Source organism: Ursus arctos, unplaced genomic scaffold (genome assembly GCF_023065955.2).
Source record: "Ursus arctos isolate Adak ecotype North America unplaced genomic scaffold, UrsArc2.0 scaffold_2, whole genome shotgun sequence".
Classification (NCBI taxonomy): domain Eukaryota; kingdom Metazoa; phylum Chordata; class Mammalia; order Carnivora; family Ursidae; genus Ursus; species Ursus arctos.
In genome coordinates, this window is record NW_026622874.1 from 25542237 (window position 1) to 25555431 (window position 13195).

Genomic DNA, 13195 nt, shown 5'->3' on the forward strand with positions numbered 1-13195 from the left:
CAAAGGAAAACAGAACAATTGAACACATGAAATCCAGAGACTGCAGCTCTGTGGGAGGCTGACCAGGTGGACGCTGTTTAGGGCGGGGGGGGGTCGGGGAGCAAGTATTCATATAGGCCACTGCTCCATGCATGTGCACCCACACCCACCCACACACACACACACCCTCATTGTTCCACCTCCCAACGATAACTGGCTTTCTACATAGATACAGTGGCCTGTCCTCATGGTATCACTTCATTTCTCTCTTTTAAAAAGCTGTACAAATAATGCTTTAATAAAAGAATGCTTTAAGCAAATAATGCTTCGAGCTGTTTTTATTCGTGCATACCCCTGGGTGAATGAGGTAATCTTATCCTTTTCTGAGATGAGCTTTGATTGTAGAATAGGAAGGAAACTGGTGTTTAAAAATTAAGAAAAAGCCCTACTTCATGCCTGCCACTGGGTGGGATTCACAGATATGACCCCGTTGCTGTCTTCAAGTAGTTGGAGCGGTGGGAAGGTATCACTGGAGTAATGCACATGGCTGAGCTCAAATCCAAACCCGGTTTGCTTCATATTACTATTAGGACCAGCCCTGGCCTCAATCTTCCTCAGAGGTGGTTCCTCACGGGGATTTGGAGGCATCTGGGCAAAAGCCCAGGAAACACAAAAATCCCACCCCTATTTAAAGCCATGGTGGCTCACTTGTCCCTTATTCACACACACTTTGTCCCCCACACTGCCCCTAAGAAGGCCCTTCCTGGCCAGTGTGGCCTCCCCTGGGTCTCTTAGGTGCAGAGTGAGCCTGGGCAGAGCCTACTTCTTTCCCTTTCCCTGGGTCTGATTGGGGAACCCGCATCAGTGGAGCAGGCTCTGTGGGGCCTTGGGGATGGCTAGCCTGAGTTCCCCAGGATGCTCCTGGCCACACAGTGCAGGCGAGTCCTGCGGAGGGACCCCTCTCACCTCAACTTCCTCTGAAAACCTTCCAGACTCCCCTTCAGCAAAGAGAGTGAAGGCTCTTACAGGGAAAGCTGGGCGCCACCCCGCCCCCACGATGAGCGAACACAGGTGATCTGAGAGCACAAGGCCAGGGTGAGGACGGTGTGCAGCTGGCAACACCTGCAGAATGCAGGGGGGCCGCTCAGCACCACCTTAAACGCCCTCACGGCTCCCCAGCCCAGGCCTTTCCTTAGAAAGGGCCTGAGAGGGCCTCTCCTCTGGTATCTCGGTCTCAGGCCTGAAGGCCTTCAACACACTTGGACCAGCGTGGGACGTCCTGCCTCTGCTCCCCCCAGCCCCACAGGAGCTCTGTTCAGCCCAGCTTCTCGCAAGCCTTCCAGAGCAACCCTCTGAAATGTGGGTTTGAAGGCACTGAAATCTCCTCCCAGCTCTGAGTCTAGCAGAACCAACCTCCTGACACAATCCCTCTCGTGGGTCTGACATATGGAACTCTCTCCCGGGCCTTCTTGGCCAAGCCGAGCCCTTGCTGCCAGGCTGCCTCCCTCCTGACGGGGTATGCCGGCCGTCTCAGCTGCGCGAGGCCTTCCTCCCAGCCCCTGGCCCGTCTCCGACCCCTCCAGTCCGGTGCTCTCGCCGCTTGCCCGCCCCGACCGCATGCTGGCGGCATGGAGAGAGGGCAGGTGAGGAGGGGAGGGGTGGCATCTACAGAAACAGCTGCTGTAAGCAGGACATGCATGTGGGGAGCCACGAGAAACCCCAGAAGCATGTAGCCAGAGCTGGACCGGACACCGATGTCGTGCCAGCCATCCTGGGGGGACTCCGGGGCAGGCTCCACAGCGGAAAGTCACGGCAAAAATATGGCGGAGACTGCTGTTGTTAGGTATTTATTGTCTGCTGGAAATGGCCTCCGTTAAGCATGTCTGATCTCTCCGTGGTACTCAGAAGCAGAAGGCGAGGCCTGCCGCGCTCATGTGCTCGTAGAGCCTCAGATGTGACCGCCAGCAAGTTCCCGCCAGCACCCTGACGTTTCAGCAAGGAATGCAGACCAGCCCCAGCTCACGGCCCCCCTGAGGCCCAGCAGAAGGGACCCCTGGCTGCTGGAGGAAGGTCTGTGGCCAGGAGGCACCAGCACCAGTCATGTTCCGTGTGCCCAGGTACCTCTGCGGGACATCGGACGGCCAACAGCAGCAGCAGGAGCAGGGCACCACCTGGGCAGGACAGGGAAGAGCTCGTACCAACCCGGTGCCCTGGAGGGCAGGCGAGGGCAGAGCCCCAGGAGCCCTTGGTCATTAGAGACCCCTGCCCATCAGACATCAACTCCGGACTGCCTGCAAAGCGGCCAGCGGGACTTTGGGGGCGGCTGCAGGGCCGAGCACAGTGCCCAGTTGTGCGTGACCTCGCATGGACGGCTGCTACAGATCACGGTGGTCCCTGTCGGAGTTCTGCCCCCCAAATACAAATTCTCTTTGTGAAGAGGGAAGGGAAGAAAAGTGCCAAGCACTTTCCCACGTACCTCACCGGACGCTCCTTATAACTCTACAGGCAGGTTTGAGTATCTTCAGTTTACAGGTGAGAGAACTGAGGCTCAGAGAGGGTAAGTAACCGGCTCAGGTCACACAGCCAGCAGAGGCTCTGGAGTACAAACCGTGCCCTGTCACCCAACTCTCTGCCCCTCGGGGAGGCTTGCCTCCCCTCACCTGAGGAAAGGGGGAGCTGAAGGAAAAGGTGGAGTAGCTAACAGCCCGCTAGCTTATAGGTTCACAAATGCCATCTCCCCGTGAGGACAGACACTGTACCCCTCTGAGCTCCAGAGTGGGGAGACACCCGTCCCCTTCCTCTCATGCTCACACAAAATCTGTCAGCAAACTGCGTCAAACTGCCTTCAAGTCAAGCTGACTGCAAGCACTTCTCACATCCCCACTGCCTCCCGGCCCGGGCCACCGCCGCCAAGTCTTTCCACCCAAATAGCTTCACAGTGGGTCTCCCTGGTCCCCCTTCGACCCACTGGCGTCTGTTCACGGTCGGCAGCCAGGCAGCGACACCGTTCCAAGGGCAAATCAGAGCAGTTCATCCCGGCTCCGAGCCCCTGCCGGCCCCAGCTCCGCGGCGGGGAGATGCACCTCGCCCTCCCTCCTCGCCGCTGCTCTGTGCAGATCAACCCTGCAGGCCTCCGACCGCCAAGCTCATTCCCAGCCTCCGGCGGCCTGCACAGCTCTTCTCCAGACACCAGCAGGCTCCTCCCTCACGCCTGTGTCTGCTCGCTCCTCTGCTCAGAAAAGCTGCCCCACCCGCGCTCCCGTCCTCGCACTGTCGGGCCCTCAGCCTGCTTTGCTTGGGTTTGCGTCTTCATACTCTCTGCTATCGGGCACCTCATTTGGATAATAAAAACGTACAGCCTGTCTCCCTCCCTGGAACGTGGGCTCCTGAGGAGAGGGTCTTTTCCCTTCCATTTCCTGCTGTCTACCCAGTATCTAGAATACCTAGGAGGTGCTCATGGTAAACCTGTTGAAACAATGAACAATGGAACAGAGGTAAGAACTTGCTGCAGTCTGCAAAGCTGGCAGCAGGCAGATTTTCCCCCAGGTTACATGACTTTGACCTAGGAGACCACAGCCCAGGACTGAGCCCTCCCCGGCAGAGTGCAGCCAGGCCAGGATCCCTGGGAACGTCCCACTCTGGAGCCAGGCTGCGGGAGGGGCCTGGACGCACAGCCGGCAGGCACACTGCACACGCCCAGACACACTCGGAGATGGAGGGAGGGAGCCCTTACACACCCCAGCCGCATCAAAGGGCTTGTGCAGAACCAGCAAGCACAATCTCCCTCGGGCGCTCCAGCGAAAAGGCAGCCTTCGGGATTCCGGTTTCAGGATGTCAGCAGACAGCAGAGGGACAGTGGAGTCAGCCTCGCCATCTCTCCTTGACTCTTCTCAAAGAGCCCCTAAAGGGAGAATTCTAGTCCTTTCGCTACGAGGCTGAGTCTGGAGTTTCGTGTCTCAACCACAGACTGGAAATGACCCCAGCCAAAAGTGGTTTGCTAAGGCCCCAGGGATATGGAGCCCAGGAAAGGGGAGGGGGCGTACCTGAGTCCCGGCGCCCATTCCCGGAGGCCACACAGAAGCCGAAAGTGCCTTCCGGGGAGCGTTGTAGCTGCAGCTGGGTTGTGCCATCTGGAAACACCTCCACCACGCGACCCACGGCGCGTGCCTGGCTGGGGGCGCTCACGTCCTCCACGCTGAGGGCACGCCGGGGTGAGGCCTTGGCTGGTCTGCCAGGGGACCAGAGACAGAGTGTGTGCAAAGAGGACTGGGCACTGGGGCCCAATCACTCCCTGCCTTAAAGATGATGGAGGCCTCTTGACTGGCCTCAGCCAGCGAAAACAACATGCCAGGAGCAAGGCCGAAGGGTGGTCACAGCTGTCCGAGGCTCCGAAAAGCCTGCTGCGGAACCAGAAGCTCCCTGCTACCCCCACCGCCCGAAACACAATTTCAAATCTTTGTGGGTGCAGAGACCTCTCTGAGAATCTAACAAAAGCTATAGCGTTATATAAAATTTCCAGGAGTGAACAGGCCACTTGAGGTGCCTCCATGGAGCCCCAGGTAAGAGCAGCTAGCCTAGAGGGTCTCGTCAGGGGGTGGGAGTTCTCTAGGCAGAGTCACAGGTCAAGTGCCTCTTTGGGGGCCCTGTCTCTGGATCTCTAATCAGATCTTCAGCTGGGCTAAGGAAGCTCTCTGAACCTTCTGATTTTAGGATGTCATCAGGCAGCAGAGGGATGGAGGAATCGAATCTTCGAACCCTACCCATTTCACCAACCCCATACCTTCTCAGAGCTCAGGTGCACAGAGCAAGGCACTGAGGTGTGGGCTCCAAGACTCCTGTGGCACCTGAGGCAGGGCAGAGTTAAGCTTACAGCTCCACTGCCCACGCTCTGAGTTGACCCCCTCATGCCATTTGCCCACGCTTACCGGCCAGCTGCACTGTGGTCCCCCGGCTCCCCTACCATATAGAGGCTGGACCGGTCCCCCTTGCCGTTCAGCAGAGAATGGAGGTTCTGAAAGGAGGCAGCTTTCCGATGTTGGTGAGAGGGTGACACCTGGTGGTAAGGGCCCAATATTGCAGGTGAGAAAAGCCATGGGGCCCGCAGTCGACAGAGACCTGACCCCAACCATGATCCTCAGGGCTTTTTAAGAAAGTAATGATACAAGCTTTTGTCACTACTTCAAAGTGCCCATCAGGAATCACCATAATTTACTCCAGTAGACGGGCCTATACATGTGATCTGAAGATTCAATTTCTTTGGCTAAAATAACTTAGAATACTAATAATTGGCTAGAATAACTAGAATACTAATAATTTCCCTGATAAAGAAAATCTAATCTTCTCATTAAGAAAGGAGTGAAAGCAAATTAAGTGCAGAATAATAAATACGATTTTAGAGTTACAGTATGAAAACTTTGTGATTCTTTAGTATCCCTTTTATGATTGTTTACATTAAAAATTTTTATCTGAGGACTTCCAGGAAAGATGGCTGAGTACAGCAATCCTAAGCTCACCTCGTCCCAGATACAATTAGATAGCATGCATGTCAGTGTAAATCACCCATAAAGCAACCCAAAGGCTGGCAGAACAGACCCTCTACGGCTGAATGAAGAGTCCACATGGAAGAGGGTAGGAGGGGTGGAGATTCACTTGGGAGCTAAACGAACCTGCAGGACCATCAGAGGGAGGGGGGGACACTGGATGCAGAGAGAGGAGAGGACCAGACCCTCACACCAGGTATACTAGGCAGGAGGAACCTGACGGGGAAGATGAATCCTCATAACATTTGGCTTTGAAAACCAGAGAGGCCTAATTTAAGGAGTTCTTAAAATCAGTGGGGCTTAACACTGGAACTTTGAAAATCAGTGAGCTTGGCTCTGGGAGACCTGGGAAGATGATAGGAGACTGTGTCCTTGCCCTGAAAGAGATGGCACAACAAACAGTCCCACTGAGATACAGCACAGAGAAGCCGCAGTTTGAGAAATACCAGGGGTACCTGGGAGGGAAATGTGTTTACTAATTGCAGAGCCTGTGCTGGAAGGGCCGGGATCTTTGGGAGACTTCTCTAGGAACAAAGGAGCTGGCAGGCACTATTTCCCTCCCCTGCCCCCAGCCTAGACACACGGGCAGCTGGGGCAACCAGCACAGCACCAACACTCTCCACCCAACTTGCTCCCAGCACAGCGCACCCCCTCATTCTCTTGTGCGCAAGACCCCCCTCTGATACGCCCTTGGCCAGAGCCCGTTCGAGGTGGTGGCACAAGTCTGGCAGTGTGCAAAGCAGCCCCAACAGTGACTCCTGCCCTGGGGAGAGGGGAAGATACCCACACACACCAGTCTGAGACTGTGGCCCTGCAGTGGGCTGGGGGCAGGCATCTGGTGTGACTGCGGGCCCTGCCGACCAACCAAAGCTTCTCAGGGGGCAACAAAGAGAATGTGCCCTGTAGTTCGATACCACTGCAGCTCTGGCAAATGCCTGGTCTGCCTCAACGCAAGTCTAAAGCAGCCCCACAGCGGCCCACTAACACCACAGGGACCAAACACTGCCCACAAGAGGCAAAGAGAGCCATCGCAGACAGCTGGACTAAGGGCAAGCACAGCGCAGCCACAACCGTGGGGTGCACGCAACACAGATGGGAGACGCCCCCGAAGCACCAGGTTGTGATGGACAGGGGACACTGCACTGCAGGGTACCCCAGGACCTCTTGTTCATAAGGCCACTACTTTCAACGGCAGAGGACATAGCTGACCTTCCTAACACATAGAAGCGGATGCACAGAGTTAGACAAAATGAGGAGACGGAGACCTATATCCCAAATGAAACAACAGGACAAAATCACAGCAAGAGAGCTAACCGAAACAGGGGCCAGTAACATGCCTGATGGAGAATTTAAAGTAATGGTCGGGGGCGCCTGGGCGGCGCAGTCAGTTAAGCAACCGACTCTTGATTTCAGCTCAGGTCATGATCTCAGGGTCCTGGGATTGAACCCCACATGGGCTCTGTGCTCAGTGAGAAGTCTCCCTCTCCCTCTGTCCCTCACCCCACTCTCTCTCTTTCTGTCTAAAATAAACAAATACATCTTAAAAAAAAGAAAAGAAAAGAAAGAAAGAAATCAGGGATGCCTGGGTGGCTCAGCTGGTTAAGCGTCTGCCTCCGGCTCCTGTCATGATCCTGGGGTCCTGGGATTGAGTCTCGCATCGGGCTCCCTGCTCAGCGGGGAACGTGCTTCTCCTTCTGCCTCTGCCTCTCCTCTCCGCTTGTGTACACTCTCTCTCTCTCAAATAAATAAATAAAACCTTAAAAAAAGAAAGAAAGAAAGAAAGAAAGAAAGAAAGAAAGAAAGAAAGAAAGAAAGAAAGAAAGAAAAAGGTCCATTATCAAGAGGTTTAGAGGGGGCCCTAACCTTGTGTCAGAGTTCTGGAAGGCTTCCTGGGAGAAGTCATGCTTCACTCAGACACTCAGACCTGAAAGACCAGGGGGTGTTCCCCAGGGAGAAGAGAGAGAGAGAGGAGAGCATTCCAGATGCGGGGTCAAATGTCAAAAAGCCACAGCCACCAGGGGATGCAGGAGCCACCAGTGTGGTTGGGTGGGGGAACAGGGCCACTGCCCACGCAGCAGAGCAAAATGAAAGTGAAACCGGGGCGGCAGCTGCCCACACTTGGCGGCCAGAGAGTCTAAGGCAGGAGGAGACAGGCTGAAGGAGGGGGCTCCCCATCAGAGGTGCCGCGTTCTGGGTGACGTTGTGCCTTCTTTCGTCAGTTCTTTTTTTTTTTTTTTTTTAAAGATTTTATTTATTTATTTGACAGAGAGAGAGAGAGACAGCCAGCGAGAGAGGGAGCACAAGCAGGGGGAGTGGGAGAGAAAGAAGCAGGCTCCCAGCAGAGCAGGGAGCCCGATGTGGGGCTCAATTCCAGGACCCTGGGATCGCGCCCTGAGCCGAACGCAGATGCTTAAGGACTAAGCCACGCAGGGGCCCCTCTTCTGTCAGTTCTTGAGCCATTCTCTCTGCTGCTCAGTCCTTCCTGCACGTGGTCCCCTCCTTTGTTGGCCAGCTTTCTTTCCATTTGTGCCCACTCGGCTTCCGATGCTGATAACCTCTGTGCCCATAACGGCGTCGTCCTTTCCCTCGGGAGGTTTACCGAGCTCAAAGCTCTAACGGTGATAATCCGGACGCCACGGTTCAGACACACAGGGGCCAAAGCTGACTTCATGGAGAAGTGACTTTCTGGAGCACAGCATCACTCTAGGCTTTTCTCCCCATCCCTTGGCTTCTGTTCCCTTGCCTTCCTTTCATTCATCTAGCAAATATGTATTGAGCACCGACCGCATACGAGGTATTGCTCCTGGTACAGGACAACCAATGGCATTTTCACTCAGCCCACCTGCTCTTCCCGACTTCAGCCTGACCACTGAATGACTCCGTAGCCCCCAAACACAATCACTTGCTTTGTTCTGCCGAGGGACAGAAGAACAAACATGAGCCCTGGAAATACGTGGGACAGAGCTGGGTTTTCAGAAACCTAGTGGAGAGTTAGCACCCTGGCTGGTTTGCTGTTGGTTGATCAGCCGGTGTGCGGGGCGGGAGACGTCCAATAGCTGCCCTGCACTCCTTGCTCCCTCCCTCGCGCACCTGTCCCTTCGCTGCGCCTTGAATATGTATTCTATACTAGCCATTGTAGTCAGTAGGTATCCCCTGTAGGGGGTTTGCTTTTATGAAAGACCTACATCAGTACCTGTTTTCACGAATGGAAAGAAATTTGGAGGACTTTCACTTTAAGGAAAAAAAGTGAAAAGCAAAACTAGCATTCAGCATTTGTTTTGCCATCATGGGGCAGCAGACCCGAGCAGTGTGCATGGCCCCACCAAGCTCCTTCCCCAGCACGACGCTCGGCATTTTCGCATCAAGCCGCCACAGCTTTGAACCACATCTGGGAGCGTCCGTGCTCTATCTCGATTTCTGTGTGCATCTGTTAGCAAGGGTGTCCTGGGGTATCGGAAAAGCCTAAGACAGGATATTTTGGGGGTCTGGGAGGGTTCAAAAAATTTTCCATATTAATTAACAGTGACTGCCTCTTCGATTTATGCTGTTTGGCTTAAGGAAGTTTTCGTAGGAACTCTCTAATTTTGCCCAGCAGGGGAACCTGTACTGGGAATATAAAAATCAAGGGGTGCTCCCCCAAAGAATTCAGTCCAGTGAGGGGAGACAGACAAAAATCCATTAAAATATTATGTGGCAAATTCCCTGAAGGAGGGAAGCACAAGATAGGGTGGGAACACAGAGCAGAGGCCCCCTAGCTCAGCCCAAGAAAGGATTGAAAGCGGCTTCATGGAGGAGGCAATTCCTGAAGTGTTGACGGATGAGCAGACATTAGCAGAGAGAGAAGGTGCAAGACACATTTCAGGGGAAGGTTCAAAGTCAGCGTGTGGCCTGATGTCAGAACAGCAAGTTAAAGGATAACGGACAGGGTGTTAGAAGGAGAGTGATGAGAGATGAAGGCAGATCACAGAAGCCCCTTGGCCGTGTCAGGTGATCTGAATTTTACCCTGTGGGTGATAAGGGGCCAACAGTGATGTTCAGCGTTAGTCTGGGTATGAAGTGATCTGTGCTAGACCAACAGAGTCACTGTGGCCATGGAGAAGGTTCCAGAATGATCAGGCAGTAGACTCTAGGACTTGTTAGAGGTGGCAGAGTTGAGGGAGAGACAGAGGGAGGAGGGGGAGCTTAGGATGAGCCCATGCTGGGGTAGCGGGGTGGAAGAACAGAACTGTGGGGTGCTGCCTACCTCCGTGGGGAGCCAGGTCTCGTGGGTGCACTGCAGGGGGTGGGCAGTAGCTTCCCTTTCTCCACCCGGGCTCTTCGGGCGGCATCCTCAGCACTTCCCACCTCTCTCCTCTCACCTGCCATTCCAGTGGCAGCTACGCCACCACCGGTGCCACTCACCCCTTGGCTGGGGCCCTTCCGGACTCACCAGATGCAGGGACTGTAACGATGGGGCTTTCTTCGCTCTGGGGGTGCTGGTGTGTGATGCCGGGCCAGGCGTGGGGGACTGCAGCTGCTCCACACTGTAGCTGCGGGCCTTGCCCAGCTGGGGCCTGGTGCTGTGGCCCAGGGCCAGGAAGAGCTTTTTCAGCCCCAGGGTGGAGGCCAGGCTGCTGCTGCTTTTCTTGCTCCTGTCAGAAGGGGCAGTGGAGGGTGGGCCAGGTCCTGCGCTGACTCCCGGGAGTGCTCTGAAATGCAAGGGTGGACTTGAAGCAGGCAGGACACGGCTGGGGGGCAGAGGCCAGGGAGGGCGGCTCCTCAGCATCCTGGGGGCCCCAGGAGAGCCAGCACCCGTGCCCTGTGGAGGACGTGAGAGCCGGCTACGGAAAGGCTGAGAGGAGGTTGGGGGGTGCTCTGCATGGGCAGATTTGAGGGAGGAGAGCTCAGTCAAGACCCCAGACATCACACCCAACTATGCGCTCACCCACCCACTTGTCCCATTTATTATTTCTTCAGAGCTTCTGTAACTTCTAGAAACGACAGGGGTACATGGTACACAAGACTGACAAGGTCCTTACTCTCAGACTAGTAAACGAAGGAGAAGAACCAACAGCAAGTATTGAGAAGTGTCAAGCAGAGAGGGACAGGGTGGCCAGCTCTTTCCGAGAAGACGGCGTCTAGGCTGGGAGCTGCTCGGTAAGGGGGAGCCGTCCTGCCGAGGCCGGAGGTGAGCACCCTGGGCGGGCGGAGGCAGCAGTGGTGCCACGGCTCCAGGGCAGGAAGAGGCTCCGTGCTTTCCAGAGCACGAGGGGGCCAGGCCACGAGCACGGGGACGGAGCGAGCAGGGGGTCAGAGGTACCGGGTGAGGCCAGGCAAGAGGGCTGGATGACACGGAGCACAGAGGCCAAGGTAAGGGGCTCGGACTCTACTCCAAGTGGGAGAAAAAAACCATTGGGGGTTTTCAGCAGGAGAAATGACATTATTTAATGGCAGTTTCGAAAAGGTGGCTTTGGCTGCTGTGCCGAGAAGCAAGTATAGGAGCAACAGTGCGGGCAGAGAGCAGCGGGGGCTGCTGGAGCTGTCAGAAAGAGGTCATGCAGCTCAGACCAGGAGAAAGGCGGCAGGGGAGGGGGGGGCAGTGGTGCAGAGCTGGAGGGGACATGCCGGGGGTCAGCACCGTGTGGATGGCGTGCTTGCCGGGACGAGGGCCTGGGGAAGCGGTGGCGTCAGGGGCCTCTCAGACACCCTCGTGGAGAAGTCAGGGGAAGCCAGGTGTATGGGTCTGGGGTTCTGAGGAGCACGCAGCACCGGAGACGGACATTTGGCTCTCGGTGTCACCAGGAATGGTGTGTGGTGTGGAGAAGAACGTCATGGCCACAGTACTGGCTCACCAAGGCTTTGGGGACTTAGAGTGAGGACTCAGAGCCTCGGCGTGGAAGGACAGAACGAATGGAAAGATGAACGCCAGGCTCGTTTCCAAGCCCTGAGTCAGCAACGAGCCGTCTCAGGCAGCCCCATCCTGGGAGCACCGTGAGGGTCGGGACTGTCCAGTCAGCTGTGCCCAGCACAGTACCTGGAGCTTGCGGCTTGGGGAACGAGCCAGCACATACATCAGACTGAAAGTGGCTGGGAAAGGAGTATTAAGGTGCATGCTCGGGATAAGTCTAGGAGCCCTCTAAGGATTTGGGAGTAGTGAAGTTAGTCAGGCCAGGGAGGGGGTCTCTTTCTCCACCCAGCACCCCAGCCCCCCCACCTCTGCAGTCAGGGCTCTTGCTCCTGTCACTCACCGGGATGACACCTGCTCTCCAGAACTCATCTCTGGCCTCTGCAGGCCTTCCTCTGGTTCCCGGCTGAACTCTGGCTCCTCTGAGGCCAGGGACAGGGTGGTGCTCATGGGGCTGACAGTGCCAACAGCTGCTGGGCCGAGAACGCCCTGGACTCCTCCTGCAACAACCACAGCCCTCCCGTGTCACGGAGCCATCCCCGCAGGTCATGGTCAGGAGAGGGGATGTGTCCAACAAGAGAGGCAGGAGAACCAGAGGAAGCTGGAAAGAGGCGGGAGGCCCAGGAGAGCAGTGGAGGCAGTGGTGAGACCCCCACACAGCAGGACGGGAATGAGGGGTCTTGTTTACTGCTGGAACCCATCAGCCCCAGTGCAGCAACTGGTACCCAGTCGGTGGTTAATAAATGTCGGTACAACGAAGGGGCTGCCGGTGATAAGTCACGTCCCTCCTATATCAAGAGACATCGTTGGGAAAGGGGAACTTTTGTGTTCATGGGATGAAAACCAGTCTTGGTGGCTGCGATGTCTCACAGCTCCAACGACAGGCACCATTCTCGGAGCATGGATGAGGTGCTCGGCAATGAATCAAACCCTCTACAGAGATGATGTCATGGGTTCCTAGGAGACAGGCTCTCCTATTACCCCAGGTTACAGAGGAGGGACCTGCAGCACAGAGGGCTGACGTGGTGTGGTGAGGACCTCCTGGCTAACAAGAGGAGGAATCTGAGGAGGTGAGGGCCAGGCTACCGGAAAGGCCGCGGCTGGTGGAATAGAAGCTCCTCGGGAAGTGGCTAGGGGCAGCTGGCAGCCGGCCTAGAGCCCACCCCACAGAAGAAACCACACCTTAGAACAGCTCAGGGTAGTGCCTGCTTTCTCAAGGCTCCCGTCAGCAAGGGAGGGAAAGGGAAAATGTCTGTGCCCCCATGTGCAGTGGAAGGGGTGGTCAACACACCAGGGGGAGGGTGCTTGCCACCACATCTTCAGTAAGGTCAGCGAGGTCTACCAGCTCTCTGACCTTCTCCACTGTGTTTCCACGCCCTGCATCCCTCTCAAGCCACCCCAACTCCAGCGCTGTCACAGTCGTGGACACACGAAGGCAAGGGTATGTGGGGCAGACCCCACATCTCTGCCTAAGAGTGAATGGCCGAGCTGCTCCCCTGAGATCACAGCATCAGGGATCAGAGCCTATGACCACTGATGCCCAGGATCGGCCCACAATATAAGGATCTCTTCCAAGGGCAGAGGTGATGCCCTACGCCCTTCTGCAGCCCTTCCTGCTGAAACCTATGAGCCTGCCCGGAGGGCTGGGGGTCTGGGAAGGCTCTGCCCGCTGGTCACTGTGTCCTCTGGACAGCATGTCTGCCTGGCTACAGAAGGCCTCCAGGGCAGGACTCCTGCTGAATTCATTCACTTATGCATTCCCCACAGTGCCTGGTACGGTGCCTGGCATGTA

General features: G+C 55.9%; 1 protein-coding gene across 3 annotated transcripts in view; it reads right to left on the bottom strand.

The window, feature by feature from the left end:
• The window catches only part of KIAA1614 (KIAA1614 ortholog), a 39228-nt gene that overhangs the window by 2884 nt on the left and 23149 nt on the right, over positions 1-13195 (bottom strand). For 2 of the 3 annotated variants that reach the window (XM_057314992.1, XM_026509164.4), the window contains exons 6-9: positions 11747-11903; positions 9949-10207; positions 4905-5032; positions 4023-4207 (exon numbers count right to left, since the gene is read on the bottom strand). In XM_057314992.1, the coding sequence (XP_057170975.1) occupies positions 4023-4207; positions 4905-5032; positions 9949-10207; positions 11747-11903 (729 nt within the window). Of the gene's footprint in view, positions 1-40; positions 2151-4022; positions 4208-4904; positions 5033-9948; positions 10208-11746; positions 11904-13195 lie in introns of those variants that run through there. The other variant, XM_048224960.2, reaches the window with a different exon arrangement.